We start from the raw sequence: 20,827 nt of genomic DNA, 5'->3' as shown, positions 1-20,827 counted from the left end.
ACACAGTGAGAAACCATGCAGAAAAAAAGGCTAATCTGAGACAGAAAGCAAGTAGTGTTGCTCCTGTAATTAGCACATTTCCAACAGATGCTTGATAATTTGTGAGCATTTGCATTGTTATTGCTTTGCTGATAAACTTGACTCATTCAAGCTTTCAGAAGTAGTTTTCTGGCACTATCCACAGTAGAACTTGTTCCAGCATCACACCAGTTCACAAGCTGTATCTGACCATACCTTGTGTGGGCTGTGTCCACTCCAGGAAGAGCTACCACAGGTTTGGCAATTAGCAACTAAAATATCTGTCCTGAGAGTCTGTAAAAACACCGTTAGTGAGGTATACAAGAAAAGACTGCAGACATCCTAGAACTCTGGTTCTCTATGATATTTATATGGCACCACAGTACAACTCATAATGGCTGGAGTCTGAATATCACTTTTATCCTGATTTACAATGCATGGGTGTTTTGTTCATCCTGCAGGTGATATTAACATTGAAATATATTAAAGATACAGGATTTTGTGGACACAAACTGCCTTGAAATTGTAAAGACAATCTTGTGCTTAAGACTTCAGGAGAAATATTTTAGTGGTATTGATTTATATACTGAGTTTCTGTGGATCAACATCTCCCTCTCCCTTCACTGTGAAGTCAAACTGTGCAGAAAATACCCTCCCTCTGTTAGTAGAAGCATGTAATTTGGCTTTTTAAAGTCTTTAACTTCTTCAAATTAGTTATAAGTAACTTTCTCAGGGACTTTTGCTTGCTTTTTGCCTTTAGAACCATGAATATTAGAAAGCAGAAGCATTGTTAAAAGAAAACTCATTCAGCTTATTTTCTTATTAAAGATTGGACTTGTTAAATATACTGCTTCAGTTTTCAGAAGGCAGAGAAAGATTAGCAAAACCACTTACGAGTAATATTTGATTTTTATCCTTTCAAGTTCAGTCCTGATCTAAACAGACCTCCTTTGTTACTTAATCAAGTTAGAAGGCACTCAACCACTGTTTCCCTATTTTAAAGATTTCGGGAGCTTTGAAAAAAGATTGTAGCAGGTCTTCACTTCTAGCACTCACTGTTTGTCAATTGTACAGGTCCAGACTTACTTTCAGTGAAGCACTGAGGAACGGTGAATACTTGTAACCAATTTACATTGCCTTAAACTACTGCAGTAGTCTCATTCATGAAGTCAGAAGTTCTATTTTCCTTGTGCTTTGAAAGGTCTACTCCATTTTGAGATAGCAGATTCTTTTTTTTTTTTTTTTAATCATGTGCCTTAGTTCACTTGGCTTTTAAAAAAAAAAAAAAAACAAACAAACTTAAAACTTACTGACAGGTTCAAAATAACAGACATTTTCACCAAGCATTTCAAAGTCTAGAAGTCGAAGTCCACTATAGTTTGTTTAATCCAGACTTGTATCCCTTGAAGAGTGTAAAAAAACCAGGCTACAATGTAAAGTTGCAGTACAATAGGAGAGCTATTCCAATAAGTTTATGAACAGAATTTGGGACCATTTTCCCATGACCCAACCCCCCTCCCACCCAACTATTCACATTTAAGTTTTACCTCTTTCCATGTTTACATATATTTTGAATAAACAGCTAAAAAGGTGTTGCTCTGTTTTGGCTCAGTGGATCTTCAACACAGATATTCAAGTATTAAGAAAATGCAGCTGAACAAGGATATGTGTCCTCATAATATAGTTTACAGAGAAGCACAATATTGACTAGTCTGCAGTATATTCTACCCCAAATCCCTGAAGAAAGCTTTTTAACTTTGGGATCTGTAGCCTGCTTCCAGAGCTGGTGAAGATCATCTACGTGTCCATGAGATGTCATCATTTTGTTATAAATGCATGGATGATACGGAGCCTTTCCTTCCCCAGAAAAGAATACATGATATTGTGGTACAATTCCCATTTTATTGGCACAGAGACCCATGAAAACATCATCTATATAAAGACTTGTATTGAGAGTCAATGAAGCCTCATATACTTTAGCTGCTACATCATTTGATATTACATATGCAGCTCCTGCTGTGTAGTCAGGGTAAGAGGGCCACTGGTACATTTCATATGGAACATAGTATTTGCTACTCTTGTCTCTTATGGGAGGGGATCCACGATGGACACGACCAATCCAGAGATCTTGAATGCCCATTTGTGCTAGACTTTGCAGATAAGCAACAAGATTTGGCATATGGATAAATATGTCATCATCTGCAGACATAATGAACCTGGCATGAGGACAGTAGGCATTGACCCAGCTAAACTGCAAAAGCAATTTAAGAGTAAGATTGTGAAAAGTATCCAAGAAGTCTTGCTGAATCAAATCACTGTGTTTCTGGTCTTCCACCTGAAGTTCTCTTTGCAGCTGTGTTTGCTGCAGATGATCTGTTGGTCGTCCTAAAGCAAAGAGAGTTTTAATGTTGGCATTAAGTTGAGAACGAACGTACTTCTCATTACCCCAAGTTTGTCTAATTGCATCCCTCCGATGACGGTTTTCAGGAGAAGTCTTCACAAACAACAGGAGAAGGACATCCTGCTGCTGACATTTCTCTCTGTGGTTGATCAAGTACTGGTAGCTTGATACTCTGTCCAAGTTATCCCTGTTGATAGACAGGCTGTCATTCACAAAATGGTAGCTATTTATGAGGTATCTGTATGAATAGGACTTCATATGGCTCACAATGTGATTATCAAATGGTCCCCAAAAAATCATGAGACACAGTATGAAGCAAGTAGCAAATATCTGCAAAAAATGGCATTTTCTGACTCTTCTGGGACTAACAAACATTCTGATACAGTTTCTATAATCCTTATTCTTGCTCAGGATCAGTGTTTTTACAGTGCCTGTGTTTTAGTTTAAGAGCACAGCATCACCCCTTCAAGACAAGTGTCCATTGTAAGGCATGTTGTCTTTCATTCAGCTTTGTTCACAGATTTCACAAGTCATCTTTCTCAAAAAATGTTTTTCTTTGATTGAAAGAATGCAGACAGTTTTGAAAGATGAGACTTGCAGATGAGTATTTTCCTTCTGGGACATCTTGAAGTGAACACTACAGTTCTAAATCATCTGGTCTCACGCGTCTCTCTTGTTCATTAAGGTGAATACCTACAAATTGTAAGGGGGGAGAGGAGAAAAGTTTTAGTGAGCTGTTACTAATGCATATGGTTTTAACTTATGTCATGGAAATTAATTGATTACTCAGACACTCCCCATGGCCACCTACGTACACCACCACCACCCCCCCCACACCACCAAAAAAAAGAAATAAAACCGGCAGCAAGTTAGAGGTTGTTGGCAGCCCTGAGCAAGCCTGAGAGGGGCAAGCGAAGGGGCAGGGGAACCAGACTCAGAGGCTTCCATTCTGACACAAATTCTTACAGGAAAACCCAGTGCCATTAACCAATGGATGACAACATTTTGTTTAAATTCTTTAAGATAGGAGGGGAGCCACACCCTACAAATGACCAAGTTTACAAGTTGTCTTTGGGCAGCCTAAAGAGCAAAACCCACGCAGAGGATGTGGGAGCACCAGGCCACCACAACGGCCAGAGCCCCCTTCATGGCAGGCCTCACCTCCCTCACAGCCACAGCAGGTCCCCTGTGCTGCCCACCTTCCCTCGACCAGGCTCTCTGCCAGAAGTGCCTGGAGCCCACCAAGGCAGCCCCTGCTCCAGCCTGGCTGAGGGCCACAGGGGTACAGACGACGCAGGGAACCTCTGCCTCCACCCTGAGGGAAGTTGCCACCTCCATGTCATCCCCTGGCCCAGCCCTGGTAGGCCTGCAATGGCTTCATCATCCAGCACCTTCCCCGCCCCGGGCCACAGAGTCCCAGGTCAGCACTGCTCTCCTGCACCGACCCCCCTGGCAGGTAATATTGAAGGGAAGCAGCCATTTGACTTCCACAGGCAGCCTGAGGTTGGCTGAAAAGTGCCACTGGTAGAACCGTGCTCCAGTGGCACCCATTACCAAATATTCCATGTATCAGCTGAGGACCTCTGCTTTTTAGATGATGGTGCAGATAGAGCGTTTGAAACCTGAGCTACAGCTAAGAGGCAGGTTATGCAGCAAGCTACACCAGACAGGACCACAGACTCTTCTGTGAAGCACCCCTCTCACAGATACACCTATTAAGACCAGACAGCTACCACTGCAGGGCTACCATTTCTGCTACCAATTAGGGTTTTAGAGAAAAAAAATCCAAAGCACAAAACGCCACCCAAGTCCAGCCTTCTCACCCTGCAGTTTGTAAAATTCAGTTCTTGTAGCCAGAGTTGTCTCTCCTATAATAAACATGAACAGCCTGAAGTAGCAGCTACTTGTTCATCCCATAAAAACCTGAGACTAGAGTGAGCTCTCTGTCAAGCAAGAAATATAGGACTGGCACTTTAGGGAATGGCACTCCACAAGCTAAACACTTCTCACAGAAACACAACCCCTGAAGAAAGAGAACACAAGCTATCATTATTACATCAGAAGTTACGTGCAACACAAATGTTTTAAGATTTTTTTTTTTTACCCTTTTGTTGTCCTGCAACTAGACAGCATGATGAGAACTCAACAGACTATACAGAGATAAGAAAACTTGGAGCTATTTTGTGGTGTAGTTATCTACCACAGGAAGGGGACTGGCAGCTCAAACTGGAAACTGTGCATTGGTGCAGTTGAGGCTTGCATATTGTAGTACATAACAGAAAAGCTGTATGGGCAGTTTGGTGAATAAAAGTCAGTCAGCACTTTTTATAGTATCAGTTTAAAGCCTTTTTATTTTGGAAACATGAAGTTAAACAATGCACCTCAGAGTTATAAACTCAGCAACTTTACAACAGAACACTATTGCAAAGCTTACTCTTGTTTCAGATGAAGCACAGAGATGCAGACAAGCTGGAGTGTTACAGAAATTCAGACATTTGATAGCTCCTTTTGGAGGAGCGGGTCTGAAGATACCAGAGAATGAAGATAGGTTCTAATTTTCCCCTCTGGCCTAGATACTTATTTGCACTTTTCTCCAAAATATCTGTACTTTGCATGAAGTTGCATTAGCTGGTCAAATGCTGCAGCAGCACCTCCCCCAGTTAAGTTTAAAAAGTCAGAAGAAAAAAAAAAAAAGCAGGTGGGTGGTGGTGGTGGTGGGGTGAATGTGGAGGTCAGCCCAGGTGGTCTGCTTGCCCACTGCCATCTTGATAGCTTAAAAGCAGCTGAATGACTTTTCTGAAAGTAAAGGGAGCACAAGGCAATCTATTTAACTAGTTGAAGCAAAGTTTACCTTGGTAAACACAGGAATCCTAGTCATTACACTTGGATAACATGTTTTGGCAACAGTCTGCAACTGCCCATGTCATCTGATAAAAGGAGACAACAGTCAGCACCACAAATACTGAAGACTAGCAGTGAAACTAACCTACATGACAATTCCTGCTACCAGGAAGGAACAAAAACCCCCAGGAAAAAAAAAAAAAACAACCACCCAAACCCACCAGAACTCACAGAAGTCAACATTGGAATCAGCTTTAATTATGGAGCAGATGAAGGGGACAAGATGCACATAGACTAAATCTTCTGCTCCCTAACACTTACCTTCTGGGAGTCTGGGATGCTAGAAAGAAAACTTAAGCTTTTCCTTGAAGAAAAAACAAGCCATAGTTTCAACTGACTAAAGGCTGGAACATGCTGGTCTCTCATTTTCTTGATCTAGTTCAGGGGAATAGAAGGTGTTGAGAATCCTCCTCATAAACATACCTCTCAAGTAAAACTTTAAAATATGATTATAGATGAGCAGTACTGATGAAATTTAAGGAGGTGTATACCTACACACCACCTTCCCCCCATCTACCTACAGAAAAGCCTGGAGATTCACATTGAAGGTGTCAATGCAAAAGTAGAGTCTCTGCCACAGTCAGAACTTTTTATAGTCCATTTGCAACACCCATCCTTTGGGCTTAATCATACTCCCCTTAACAGGAGAACAGGTTGAGTCACCACAGAAGCTATTCACTGCCAACTGATTCTCATAATTCTGTGAAAAGAAAAAAACAACACACCAATATGTTCTCCCTAGCAAGAGGAAACATTGTGGAACAGAGATAAAACCATGCTTAACAGTAATTTTTGACCATAATTAAGGTATTTTGCCTCTTGGTGTGCATTTTCTTACTTGTGGCTTGGAAGCTTTTAGATCCACTCAGACTGGAGAGACTGGGAGAGAACCAAGCACCCATACACCGTTCCAGTAGCTGCCTTCCTTTCCGGTAGATTTAAGATTCACAACTGCATGTGGTCTTCCCCCTGTTGCAAGTACTGTGAGCTTTGTTCACCCTACAGCAATCCTACCTTTCCTAACGGGATTTGTTATTTAACTTTTCAGTATTACAACAAGTATGGCTCATTTGAATGTAGCAACTGTTTACAATTCTGTATTTTGCATTCAGTATACATTCTGGGATGAAAGTGGAACTAGCATAGTTTGTTATGCAAACTTGATAGTCTGTAGTGACCACTATGAAAAAGCAGATCCTTAGGGAGCTACTTTAAATGTCCACAGAAGTCAATATTTTAAAAAAGTCAGTATAAAGTTAATTTCAGGCTAGAACAGTTTTGGAAATTCTGCTGATGAGAAACAGACAAGAGTTGTCTAAAGAAACACATAGACACCTCTGACATGAAACACCAGAGACAGACCCTCACAGGAAGAGCCACAAAGAGACAACATTCACACAAAAGACATTCCAACGCAGATTTTTTTTTCTAACTACCACTACCCTGATAAAAACCTAAGCCCAAGAGAGACCAACTAAGACTGCCCAGAGAGAACACCAACTCCCAGCTATAAATTTTGTCATGTGATACAACACACAGTCTTGGCTATCTGTAATAGATTCTATATACCACATCCCTGCATAACATGTATTTTAGGAAAAAGACAAAAATAATAACATAGTTATTTTTTGCCCCTTCTGCCTAGGACAGAAGATAAGTTTAGATCACAAGTAGCTTTCCCAGATAATGCAGGATTTTCCAGGAACTGCTATTTTAAATAGAACCATTTTTTACTATCAGCACGTAGCAACTGTCCCTTTGATATCAAAAACTCTTGGATAAAGAACGTTCAGAAGATCTAGAAGAAAGAACACCTCAAACACTACCTAGTTTCAAACAGAAGTCATCTGAAGAGCTGCTGATCTCTGTGCCCATGTCTCGTCCTTGGCTGTGGCAGAAAGCCACTTAATTTAAGGGTGCAGTTGCATGTGATGGTTGAGCTCAGGCAAAAGCTTACAGCTGCCAGCTGGGGACACCCTTACACTCACTCTTCCCCCAGTCCTGCCCTCTTATCCTCACTAGACAGGCCTTTGACAGTGCAACAGCTCTGGAGCTAATCTAATTGACTCAACAAGCACAATTCAGCTCCTCCTAACCTCTTACCCTCAAAAAGCGATCTGCTGAAACCCTGAAGGAGGTATCAGAAAGTGGTTTATTCAGGTCAAGCTGTATCTAGAGCCTAGCCTAACTTCACAATAGGACTCAGTGGTTGCTTTTGTAGAACTAGATGTAACACACATTGTTTCTAAAGCTTTCAGACTTTTCAATTCTAAGGCTACTACCAGGTTCTGTTACTACAGAAAACTTGAAGCCCTAGGACAAGGCTTTTGGTCTAAAATCAGGATAGTCCTGTCACATAAGCTAGTCCAGATCAGTTTGTTTGATGGTGGAGTGAGATGCCCTGGTTAGAAAGCATACTGCAGAGATGCCCCATCCTCCTGGAAGACTTCATATGCCACACAGACCTAAACTGCAACACCACTTCTGAAGCACTAAAGGAATGTGCCCAACCACAGAGGTGACAGAAGCAGACAAGCTACAGTTAAAGATACAGGGACTAAGATTCAGACAAATTTGTCAAGCCTAGTGTAACAGTGAGACAATCCTGAAAAGAGTGGGTTGGATTTTCTTGAAGCTTTCAAAAAATCTATTTAGAAAGCAGCTACAGTGTTCAAAGAACACATGTTTTGGCATGTTTGAGACTTTTAAGTAGAATTTAAAACTTTTTTTCAAGTTTTGGTTCCTAAGCAATTTAAACAGTTCAATTCCTATGAAACTGAACTCTTACATCTCTAGCAGTACTGATTTATGTACGGCTTACACCAAAAGACCAAAGAAAATATAGTCAAGTTTGCACATCAAATAAGCCATCAAAACACAAAATCACATGTTTATCAACATTTTAATTTCTGATTGACTAATTAAAGGGTAAGAAAGTATGTGCCTAACTTAATGGGAGCAAAGCCTGAATGGACACTGCTGCTTACAGCTTTAGCTGCAAGATATGTAACCCCAGGTTCCTCCTACCATTTTTCTGTTGCTGACTTATCTTCATAAATCAGGCCAGGGTAGATATGACAGATAAGCATATGTCCTCCTCCTTCACTCCCCAATATTTGAAGAACTTTTTATACATTAAGAAGTTGCTTCGAAACTAATCTAAGTTCCTCTTATATATGAGCTCTGTCACAAAAGAAAACTGAACAAAAACACTGAGCAAGTTACTACCACAGTGTCAGGTAATTTTAAGGAAAAAAGATACAGTAAGGTATTTTGCTAAGCCCTCCTCCCTACATAGTTCATGAGCACTGAGATGGAAAGCACATGCACACATTCTGCAAAGAAAATAATTTCAAGTAAAGTGAAAGCTTTCACTGTTATACCTTGTTCTATACAAAGTTGGTGAGAAATGGAAGTTGATTTAGACATGTATCCTGTAGGGAAAATATAGTCACAACGACAATGGGATTAACAAAAAGAAACAGTCTAGTGCTATAAAGTTCTATGAAAAGTTTAGTCAGGTCATGGATGTTGCATTAATGCAGGGGTGACTAACAGCAGTGTTGAAAATTGTGTTTAGAGAACATTTAACCCATCTTCTGCAATCTCATATGCAGGCTTTCCCTGCAACTTGCAGTCAGGGTACAATTTCCTGGAACGGTAGGATCTGCATTCTTAGATGCTTTTTGTGCATGTGTTGAGGACCTCTCAGATTTAACAGACACCTGATTTTCAGAAGGTGAACATCCAACACTTCCAAAGCATGAATTCCTGAAATGATTCTGAAGTTGTTCAGTCAAGAGCAATCCCTTTTATTAAAAAAAAAAAAAAAACGGGCATTGAAATACAGCACTGCCTCCAGGGGAGCTTTGTATCAGAAATATCTACAGCAGCCTACAGAAGAAGTGATAGCTTGAAAGCTGTGACCACTTGCTGCTTCTCACTGACGTGTAACACTTGTAAGTGCTGGGACAGTCGCTGAAGTGTTCGTTGGCAGAGAAAGTCACAGGATGGCAAAGCATTAAATAGCAATTGAGTAAAGCATTTTAATTCCTTCAAGGCTAGAAGCAGAAACGGGTTGTAAATGCTTAACACTGCCAGGAAACAGCTAACTACCAGTAGAGATTTAGATTCTGCAGAAGTTTTGCACTTGCTGTAACTGTTCAGCAGAAAGGAAAAGAGTGATTTCTTCAGTTTCCCCTAAAATAAGCAGCAAGCTTCCCAGCTGCTACAAGCAAACCTAAATGGAGTCATCTGCCAGAATGGACAGACTTGCCTTCTGAAGTTGCTTTCATCAGAATCAGTTCCCTGAAACTGATGCTGTGTAGATACCGGGAGAGGAGCACGACCAATTCTTTCAAGCATCGGTCTACATTCAGATTACAAATTTCAGTTGCGTTAACCTGCTATATCTGCTGCAGACTCTTCCCCATACAAGCTAAAGGCAGAACTGTGTTTTCCAGAATGAAAGCCTCCAAAATAGGAGTCATTTAGCTCAAGGAATTTTGCACAAAACGCACAATCACCAACCAGAAATTCTTTGCTTTGTGTACAGCAGATTGGGTGAAAAGAGCCAGTTCTTTGTGCTGACAGTAAGGATAATATTCTGAAGTTTCCGTCTGGCAGTGACATGACTGAGGCCACATGCCCTCATTTTTTGAGAAGAGTGACTAAGTACTTAACTTCCACACAGGCAACTCGGAGCTTTAAGACACAACTACAAAGGCTGTAACGGTACCTGTTGTACAACCCACCTCATCTGTTTTGGCAGATGACAGTGATGAGCTCTAATGCTATACCAAACAGCAGTCTGCATTTATGAATGTTCATTTTTACAGTGATGGCATTTAAAGACATTTCTATTCGTATTTGGAACCTTCTTTACGAGTGGTATAAAGACTTTTCTGGTGACTATGTATCACTTAATCTCAGAATATTATAAATACACCTTGACTGCAAAAGTGGTTGAAGACCACAAAAAGCATTACGAAAGGACTTAGCTTGCCACTGCTTTCTATCCCACATTTGTATATTCACCTCTTTACAAAAGTGTGTGTCAGACACCCTTGCAAGAAGGACATCCCATTACACATGGCAAGCTTTGAGCTGGAGAAAGCAATTGTGAAATATCAAACAGTGAAGGATCCAGTCCAAAGCTCAGCACTGGAAAACAAGAGAATGCAGATTCTCTGCTTACACTTTAATGATGAATCCGTGTTTCAGAGCATGTTAAAATTGAAGAGCTACAACATCACACCCTCACCTAATCATTATTTCTTTCTGCTGCCTGTTTTAAGTAAGCTGATTCAAATATTTATTTGCAGCTGGATCTAGAGATGTTATTTCCTGCCTATTTCACCCACGAACCTAAGGCAATTTCTGTTTCAGTCTACAGGCCATACCTTAAGATCAAGCTGTACAACCATACAAAGGAGACTTTTTCCATGGTAGCTGCCACACTAAGAGGAAGTCCAATTTAAGACTGACTCAACTAATTGCAAGAAGACTAGTTTAAGATGCCTTTCCATGGGGCCTCACTTTGAATCTTATATTGCCTAGTAAGAATACTTTCAAAAAAGCACACAGTTAGAAAGCATATGAAGGACTCATTTAAACTGAAGGCTAAGACTGTTGTAGTATGGCCATTTCTAAACCATGCTAGACTTCAGTATCCCAGTTCCATATGTTAAGGTCTTCATTCCAGAGTAAATATTTTCTCATCTGCTCTCCAGTCTATCCCTCTTCCTCAGACAACCCTCTAGCCTATGATCCCAATTCTGCAAACTCCAGATGGGTCTCCCATATTGCAGGAGGAGTTTACAGTCAAAATTTGGATGTGATTTGGATGTGACGTGTCACTAGCACACGGGCCCCCAAGGCAAGAAGACAGACAAATGAGAAGTTCAATTTATAGATTAGAATGGAGGAGGTTTTTGTGCCAAAGCATTGTGTTTTTTTTTTTCTTTCAGGTAGACAAATGATGATAAAATGTTGAAATTTAAAACAATCAAGTTAAATACTGGTTAACTTACAGGGTACAGGAACTGGTAGGGTTTTTTAGCATTCTATCAGACTAGTTCTCTCCTTTCCAGATTTAAGATAGCACAGATCAGAGATACGTGAACTTGTGAGTCCACACAGAGTATCATCCCATCTAGACTTCCCAAATCAGCTCAGCTGCAAAAACTTGTGTCTCAAGGATGGCTCATTAACCTTTGCCAAGCATCATGCTGACTTACTACCCAGACACCATTTATAATCTATGCACAACTGAGCATGACAGAAGTCCTCGATCATTCCCTTCTGCATCAAGTATTTTCCTCCAGTAGTTCATGTTCCCAAACCTACAAGTAGAGCCCTGGGAGACAAGTCTGCAGGTTTGTCTACCTATAAGCCACATACACGAGTACAGGGAAGCTAGGCTGCAGAACACTAGAGCTGGTTCCCATCCTAACAGCACCCAATCAGGAAGAAGAAGCATCACTTTTGTTAAAAACTCTTCCACTTACATGATCCAACTCACGTAGTTAGGAACATTGTCTTGTTTTCAGTTCTCTATACACATTGTAGAAATTAAGGAGGAAATCAGGTCCCAATCCTATGTAAAGGGATACTAGACAGTACAGACTAATTTTCTCTGTTGCTGGGGAAGTATCCAGGCCTTCACTTTCAAGGCCATGCTTTCCCCACCACATACACATACCCAGCAAGCACCGGGTCTAACACTAGACTGAATCCACCATGCAGAGAGATGTACCTCAGGTCGAGCACATACCTACACATAGAAGTCTCCTAGTAATTTAGAACAGTCCTCAAAGCAACTGTAGGATCAGCCTACAAAAGAAGCAACTCTATGGAGAAAAACAATACTTCTATCAATATTTAAGAAAACATCTGCATATATAATTATATTTAAAAGATGGAACTTCTGATAAGCGAAAAATCATGAGGAAGAGAACCTCTTTAAGATGACCTCCAGTGGCTCATCAGTCCCACAAATGTAGCAGAGCTGCCATTGCCACAACACTTCAAAGCCCTCCTCTTGAGATCACAAAGAGCAAATATTGCTTAAACCACTTTATCTTTCCTAACACTCACAGATCTACAAGCACTTAAGAACAGATAGTAGTTGCACACTGTTCCCTTGGCCCTTAACAGAATCACTCCTTGTTCATTCTCACCCTCTCCTATTCACTGCTGTGCATAGCTGCCAGGAACTCTTAAGAAGAGAGATGTTGTATTCTACTCAAGGCTGAGGGAAGAGAGTTATGAATAACCCTGTCTGCTTCTTGAATAATCTCATGTAGTGGGTTGTCTTCTTTTATTAATAGGAAATTAATCTATTTGAATCAAGCAAGCAGCCTATCTGACCACATATTCGCTTTTTGTTCAGCATTCATACTTCAGTTATTTTCTTAAGAGATTAATTCCCATTTGAGGTAGTTCAGCACTAATTTGCTAAAACTGTTTCAACACATGCAAATGCAGTGTAAAAGTGAAGTCCATATATATACTACATATATACATTTTCTATAGAAGCATAAAGTACTAGTCATTCAAGATACACCAACAGAAGTTAAAGAACTTGCATTGTGAATTAATTTAGAATTAAAGTTACATAAACAGCACCTTGAATTCAATTGAAGAGTCACCCTAACTTTAGGCAAATCGTTATCTAGAAGTGGCAAATGCATCAGACTGTCTATTTCTCCTAAATCCTACCTTCCAGATTGCACATCTGAAAGCATTCACACAGTCGTCACTGGCATAAGAAAGCCCCAAATAGTTTTAAAAATGAGTAAACATGCTATAAATCTATCTTAAGAGGTACAGGCAGTTTGAGTAAAGTTAAACTCTTGTCAAATAAACAGGTACCATCCAAACCTGTTTGGTTCTTTCTCTCCAATCTCTATCTATCTATATCAAAAGATACCCCTTCTTGGGGGAGTGATTCTTAGTTTGGGGAGAGGGTTAAAGGAAACAGCAGAGAAAGTTTTGCTAAAGCTAAGTGTACTGGCAGAGCTGGCCACCAAAAAAGACTAGAGGAGAATGTTGTCTGCATTTGCAACAGCTGCTGACAGAAGTTACCACTGTTTTAGCACTTCCACAAGATTTGGCTTCATGTGGCTAGCTAACCTCTGTTTAGTTCAGTAGTGAAATGTTAAGCAAAGGTTTATTTCACTTATTTTATATAAGTTTCAGTGTAGTTTTCACATTTTAAATGGTTTTCATCAGTCACATTTCACATTGAAAGTTGTTGGTTCATTGTAAATTTGAAAACAGATTCAATACAGAAGGCTCCTACATACATGTCAGGGTCTCCATGTTTGTTTCAAGCAAACCAGAAAGACACAAACATCTCAGATTTTATCCTAAAGCGGATCAAGAACCACCTCAACATACACAAAAGAGTTGCAGATTGGCTAGAATAATAGCGTTGCGAGGCTTTGTTTAAGCCTATCTGCAAACTGGGTGGGATGAATGCCATTAATCCTCTCCTACTTCTGTGGGAACCAAGGAGAAATTTGGCCTTTTATACAGCCTTTTCTGCAACGCAAGAAGGCCAGGGATTGAACAGGAGACACTCATCTGCTTTTTGTTGTTATGAAATACAGGGAGCGGGAACAGCACAAGCTCATGGCAGAAAAGCAAACAAAACCAACACCCCCCCGTGTGCACTTGTAAGAAACCTGACAATACGTTAAGCTGTAGCAATTTAAGCACAGCATCCTGCAGTTTCTAGCGTACTACAGTTGAAGTACTCTCACTGAGAGCTGCTAACAAGTCACTGGCCATCAGAAGCCACAGAACAGAGGACTAAAAGAATTACTTAGGCTTAGCTTCAACATTCGACTCGGATAAGAAAAGTCAAAGAGAGGAACTGCATAACACTCCCAACATGTTTAATAAGCAGTGAGATTTCTCTAAGACTACAGTGTTTGTAAATTAAATGAAGTAATTTGGGCATTCACGTTTAACCAGAAGTACTTTTCTCTGCTTAAGAGAAATGGATAGTAGGTCACACAATTTAACATCATCGAAATCCAGTAAAAATAGTATTTTGATAGATATAAAAACACGTGTCTGTTGTATATATGTGTATATATACACATACACATCTATGCAAGACCCATAGAAGACCAAGAACATAACTACATACAGCACTAGCATACACACAGCACCAGATTAAGAACTGCTACAGAGTTCAGTAGAAACTACAAATGGAATTAACTGGGAAACATACCACAAAACACCAGTCTGTGGACTCTAGAAGGAAGCTGCAAAGATGGGAGCAGAAACTTACAGGACAGGGATGATTTAAGGCAGAAGAAAAAAACAAAGACATCCATTAAAGAAGCCTGATCATTCTAGAAAGTTGAGCTTTGCGAACAATGCAATAGAAAGTCAGTATTTGTAATTACCACAGGACTTTACTCAGGTCTTGCAGACAAAGCAGCCAAAAACCTGAGAATAGTGTCATAAATATGGTATGTTTGCCACCCCTATTAGCCACTATAATTGTTTCCTACTAAAAATGTAGCGAATATATATATTTTATTGGAAAGTTACAAGGAAGAATTGCAAAAACACTTTGTCTAGTCTTAACAATAAAACACACAGATTACACACCCCTGTAAACAGTCCTAAGTGAAAGAGTAATCTTCCTTTAGTTAACTGAGTCAAGCAGAAGAAAATCCATCCATCCTGTTTCATATTCCATGGCAAAACACAACTAGTAGAGGGAGAGGGGGTAGTGGTAATGTATGATGAGTAGCGGTTGAAACAAGAAAAGCTGTAAGTTTCCTGCCATAAGATAAAAGGCCAGTTTAATTCAATCACCACAAGCTTCTTCAGGTCTTAGCAGGAGTGAAACTGTCAGAAACAAAAGTTGCAGGATGCAGGGGCAGAAAAAAACGCAAGTAGAAAGTGACTTCCTGGGCCAACAGTAAGTTCAATTTGAAGCAAGTTGCCTCAGCTCTAAATGCAGACGACTGGATAAAATCCCTTCCTTTGCCATTATGTCCCGAAGCACCTCCAACAATCTGACCTGTGTTGACAGGAGTTCTTTATTTCAAAAGTTGCTGCACCTCAGTTGGTGAGGTCAAGTTGCTGCACCTGAAAGGTGACAGTGTACCTTCAGAGCACAGCAGCATTCCTGGGAGTTTTGAGTGACCAAGCACTTTTTATTCAAGCTTAAGACTACATCCAGCAATGTGGAGATGGTACCAGAGAGTCAAGCTCGACTTCATAAAACTGGTTTGCAGCAAGCAAACTTGCTCTGTGCTACAAGGCTGGAACACCTACAGTCTGTGATATTAGCAATATGTAGACACATGTCCCTCTTCAACAGTTCTTCAAACTAAGTTGCTTTTGATTACAACAACATTCACTTCTTCTGAGGTTATCTGTCCACAGGTTAAGTACTCTTGGGACCTGTTAGATTTTCTGAGTTATTTGGGCATGCAGCAGCAGCATCTCCAAGCCACAATTCCATCTAAGCTAAAATCAGACTATGCAGCCACCCAAGCAACAGGTAAACTTCAGGACTGGTATGGGTTCATTCTAAAAAGTTGCAATTCCAAAATGAAGAGGGTTGTTCCGTCAGCCTGTTTCCATACATTGGGGTGTTACCCCCACTGACCACAGAATTTACATCAAGGGTCATCTTTCAAAGATCCTTCCGTATCATTCCCCACTTTGCTGCCAAGGGCAAATGTCCTATTCGCAAAACTTATAAAAGCGGGGATACGACGTCTCTAGTGTCCATAATTATTTCAGTCTTCGAAGACTCAGGAACACACAGAACTCAGTCTGGGATCTGGACCACAAGTTCCCAAATGTTGCAAAGATTCCAAATACGCAATGTCTCTGGTATCAGTGGAAAATCCTGCGGTCACTCCTGGCCAACCCGACAGAGGTGGATCGTATGCTGCTTTTCACTGGAATGTAAAGATTACTTATTACTGAGGTCTAAAGATTACTATTACCGAGGACTATCTACAGATAGCCTCACTTGAGATGCGCATAGCCTCACCCGAGGAGCTGAGGAACATACTTCACTAAATTTTGCAAGCCATATGGAAGGAAGAGCTAGCAGTGCAATGCTAACCCATCACTTTCTGGTTTCCTCCACCACTTTCTACCAGTTCCGAGGCCCAGCAGACCTGCTGCTGTAACAGCAAAACCACAGTCAGTTTTCCCAACAACAAAAACACCCTCAACACTTCTGTACTTTTAGTAAGCAACATGTTAAAATTCAAAGATTACCTAGACCATTCTTCAGGCAATGGACTGATAACCATGGGAGATGGATGAGGCAATGCTTAGTACATCCTAGATGCCATAACACTGTAGGTGCAGAGTAACACCAAACATATAAACCACTGGCATTTCAAATGATAAGTGATGACTTGCAGGGTTTTCCACATGCTTCTCCCTAATCTCTAGGTGAATTACCATTCCTAGCTTCAGTACTCACTACTCCAGTTTGGCCAGATGTCAGAGAGACTGTCCTAACTACTGCTTTGGGCAGCACAAGCAACCAGTTTGCTTCTCAATAATTTAGGATCTTAAGAGAAAGCAGAAGTAATACCGTTTTGATTCACTCAAGGGAAGAGAACTAGTAAGCAAATACTATTACATTTCTAAGTGAAACACAAACACACATCCCCCCGCCTCAAAGCCCTACCTGTGAAAAAGCCTGTGTTTTTACTGAGTTAACTGCATTTCTGTATATAACAGATGGTGGGCTGCTATGGAACTAGTTCTGTGCAGAACAGTAACTCCCGTAACACCAGAGCAACACCCTGCTCTATGTGATGGGGTCCAGCCTTCTGCAACACTGCTAGAATATTCTGTGGCTGTTGTTATCAACAGTGAAATAATGTCTCCTGCCCTGCTCAACAAGGAAAATAATAATAAAAAAGGGCATTTATCCTCTCTTAGATTACAACTAGTTTCTCTTAAAAATAATCTATCCCTTTTTGCTAAACGCATCCTTTCCCCTTTCCAACTGCTAGGAGAAACGAAACAGCTGGGGAGAACTGAGATCAGGAGAGACTCATACAAAACAGATTTCAACAGTTGCACTAGCAGTTTCAACACTACTGCCGAGAGATCCTCAGGCATAAGCCCTGGCAGTCACTGGAGCGGGATGCTGCAGCACAAGAAAGCAGCACCTACTCAGTTCTCCACTGCTTTGCGTAGCCAGAATAGAACTACAGGCTTTTTAAAATCATTGCCTTGCACTTAATTTAGTTGCATACAGTGGAGTAAAGCCAGCCTCTCAATTCTGGATGCTCCAAGATCTCGCCCAAAAGCGGTTTAAAGCTGCTTCTCCCAAGCAGCTCAGGTGCTTCCCGTGCTCCCTCCAGCGAGGGGGAGCCAGCGCCACCCGCCCCTTTCCTCGGGCCCCGCCGCAGCTCCGGGGCAGCCGCCCCCGGCGCTTCCCAAAACTTTTGAAACGCAGGAGGCTCGAAAATTCTCGGAAGCTCGCAGCGGTGCGGGCCGGGGATCCCCCCCGCCGCCTCCGCGGTGTTTCCGCCGATTGTTGTTGCCGCCGCACCTCACCCAGCGGCTGCGAAGCGGCCTCCCGGCACCCCCCCCCCCCCCCCCCCAATCCCGAAATTAGCGCAAATCCATCGTTAGCTTTCCCAGCACCCCGCCTCCCCCCCATCCCCGTCCCCCGGGAGCAGCCCACGAGGGGGGAGGCGAGCGGCGCTCAGCCATGCGGCTGCGGGCGCCCCTTCGGGGGAACAAAGGAGGGAGCCGGGCCGACCCTTCCCCTCGCACACCTCCCGCCGGGCACGCCCGGCCGACGCCTCCTGCCTGCACAGTTTGTAGGAGACAAAAAAAAAAAAATAAATAAAAAAAAAAAACAAAAACAAAAACAAAAACAAAACCCCGCCACAATATATAAAAAGAAAAAAACTTATTTTCTTTAATCTTTGCTTAAGGCAGACGCGCTGTTTGAAACCGTTCAGCATCTCCCCCTCTTCTCCTTTCGCCCAATGAGGTTTTTTTCAAGCTGATTTCTCCTACGGATTCCCCCCAAAGTTGGGGAGAGGGCTGCGCCCGCCGCTGGGGGGGCCCGAGGAGGGAGCGCGGCCCCGGCGCCTGCGGGGGCGCGTCCCCGTGTTGCAACCCAGGGCTGAGCGGAGAAACTCCGAGCCGGATTTGCGAGTTTCTTGGGTGGGAACAGTTGAGGAAGGGAAAAAAAAAAAAAAAAAAACACCAACCAAAAAACAAATCCAAAAACCAAAAAGCAACAACCACCACACTTTTCCTGTAGCCAAAAAAAAAAAAAAAAATTTAAAAAAATGGAGAAATAGGAACCCGGGAGGGGCTGCCGGAACAAGGGGCGGGAGGAAGCAGCACTGCTTTGAATGGGTTATTTCATCGCAATGCTCGAGTGGCTGCGAGCTTTCCCTCCACAGCTCAGGGGATGAGAAAGAACCTGAAAGGGCCACAAAAAGTTTCGGAGGTTTTTCTGCTTTATAATCGACTGCCTGACAAACGCTCAGAGATTCGGGGGGAATCTGCTAGGCGGCTACACAAAACATACATTACAACAGCACTGAAGTTTGGGTCTTGTTTATCACAGAAGTTTGAAATCCCAAACCCCGACAAAACCCTTAAGACGGGAGCAAGGCGCTCGCGTACGGAGCGAATGGATACGGTCTGTAGAAACCTTTTAAACAAAGCAGTTGGAAAACTTGTTTGTCCAAAGCATGGAACCGCAATTCCAGAAACGCGGATAAGTGAGACACCCTCCTCCCCTGTATAGGTCAGCTCTTATAATCCCTGAAACCAGACAGATAAGAAAAAAAGCATCTAGGAAAACAGAATATTTTCGCCAATTTTAATAACCCAGCTACTCACTTTACACATGATGAGGAACGAACACCCCGGCTGCTCTCTGCCGGCGAACAAACTTAGAAAGCGGGGAGAACGGGACGACACCCAGCACAGATTCACGTATCTCACCGACACCCGTGGACAGCGAGCTGCTCCCTCCGCCGCTGGCTCCCGTGGGGACGCGAACCCGCCGCGCCGCGGCCGCCCTCCCGCCCCGCCCCGCCCCGCCCCGCCCCGCCCGCACCCGGGGCCGCCCCATTCCCTCGCAGCATATGGGATCCGCCGGCCCCGGGAGCCAATGGGCGGCTCTTCCTCCTCCTCCTCCTCCTCCTCCTCCTCCTCCTCCTCCTCCTCCTCCTCCTCCTCCTCCTCCTCCGCTCTCTTCCCCCGCCGCCGAACGCGGCAGGCTCGCCGGGCTCGGCCCTGGGTTCCCGGTGCTCTGCTCAGATGTCCCACTGTTTATAAACACCCTGCCCGCCGGCAGCACCGTGTGCCTTTGGGATTACCCGTACTCCCGCTGTGCCAGACGGATGCGATTTTTTTCTTTTTTTTTTTTTTTTTTTTTCCTCTTTCTCTCTCTTCCTCTTCCTCTCCCGAGGAGGTGGTGAGGGCGAGACTTCAGTGTGGGGAAACAGTGTCTTGCAACGACACTCGAAGTGCTAAAAGTAATGTTTCTTAGAAGTTCAAAGTTACTTATATCTTTAAGATCTCTTCGGGGACACGATACAAGTTTAGCTAGTTGCTGCTCTAAGTCTCCGAGGTGCTAAATAACATCCTCTTGTTGGGTGGTTAGTTTGTAGGTCACAGTGAAATTTGTTTATTTCACTTTCTTGTTGGAAATCTTCAGAGGAGGAAGGAAGAGTGAGGTTTTGGGTATTTTTCTCTTCCACTCTCCCTGCAAACCTTGGTGACTTCCTTGCATCACCTTGAGGGGAATACCTGATTCATTGAAGTACATCAATAAGTCAGTCTCCATGGTCAATAGACTGAGATGGAAGTATTTAAAAAACAGACCAAGGTAAGCACTATAAACATGCCTTCTTTAAATACGCTTTTGCAAAACCTTTGTAAAGAGAAAAGTGAGGTTAAAAAAAGAGCTCATTCAAATTAAGTTGAAAAGCCACTATAAAGCTGTGCCTTGTATGGTTTATTGGAAATCTGAGATTACTCACTGAACATAAATATCAAACACAAGCCCATTGTGTATCTTCCATTCTTTCACATGACTGTGATTGATCTGAATCATTCCTGACCTCATCATTGACTTCGTAGAAATTTAACTATCGCGTGTCATGACCATTAGTGTCTGTTTGTCACTTTATAACCATAAATCTGACAAGATCTTTGTGAGGTGAGGAGTTGTTTTCTTTTTACACGCAAGAGAGAAAATCGGAGCTAGGAATGCAATTGTCGAGGGCACGAAGCAAGAGTAGAGCAAGGGTAAAACCTGAGCAGTTAACAATCCCACGGAAGGATGTGTTGCTTTGTAATACAGGGTTTGTTTGGGGAAACTTCAAGGCCTAAGGAGTTTTTCACTTGATCTTTCCTTTCTCCTGTTGTATGTCTTAATATGACTAAACACTTTATAACTGCCTTCCGAGATTTCTTTGGCTGTTTGATTCTTTGGTAAGACAAAATATAATTCTTTAC

General features: G+C 42.2%; 2 protein-coding genes across 17 annotated transcripts in view; one reads left to right on the top strand and one right to left on the bottom strand.

The window, feature by feature from the left end:
* The window catches only part of MCF2L2 (MCF.2 cell line derived transforming sequence-like 2), a 178,229-nt gene that overhangs the window by 92,883 nt on the left and 64,519 nt on the right, over positions 1-20,827 (top strand). The gene's annotated exons all lie outside the window — the stretch shown is intronic.
* Positions 1,310-19,652, bottom strand: B3GNT5 (UDP-GlcNAc:betaGal beta-1,3-N-acetylglucosaminyltransferase 5). 8 transcript variants are annotated; one of them, XM_042799268.1, is made up of 4 exons: positions 7,147-7,442; positions 5,582-6,020; positions 5,271-5,346; positions 1,310-3,112 (listed from the first exon to the last, which is right to left on the bottom strand). In XM_042799268.1, exon 4 carries the CDS (start codon positions 2,792-2,794, stop codon positions 1,658-1,660), a length of 1,137 nt encoding a protein of 378 aa, XP_042655202.1. In that variant the 5' UTR covers positions 2,795-3,112; positions 5,271-5,346; positions 5,582-6,020; positions 7,147-7,442; the 3' UTR covers positions 1,310-1,657. The 8 variants fall into 8 exon arrangements, with proteins under 8 accessions (XP_042655202.1, XP_042655208.1, XP_032862244.1 ...); XM_042799274.1 differs by lacking the exon at positions 7,147-7,442 and adding an exon at positions 6,159-7,140; XM_033006353.2 differs by lacking the exons at positions 5,271-5,346; positions 5,582-6,020; positions 7,147-7,442 and adding exons at positions 15,369-16,260; positions 19,202-19,652.

This window comes from Tyto alba, unplaced genomic scaffold, assembly GCF_018691265.1.
Source record: "Tyto alba isolate M040663 unplaced genomic scaffold, T.alba_DEE_v4.0 Super-Scaffold_10, whole genome shotgun sequence".
In the NCBI taxonomy this organism is placed as follows: domain Eukaryota; kingdom Metazoa; phylum Chordata; class Aves; order Strigiformes; family Tytonidae; genus Tyto; species Tyto alba.
The sequence above is the reverse complement of the archived record's forward strand: the minus strand, read 5'-3'. Positions and strand labels throughout refer to the sequence as shown.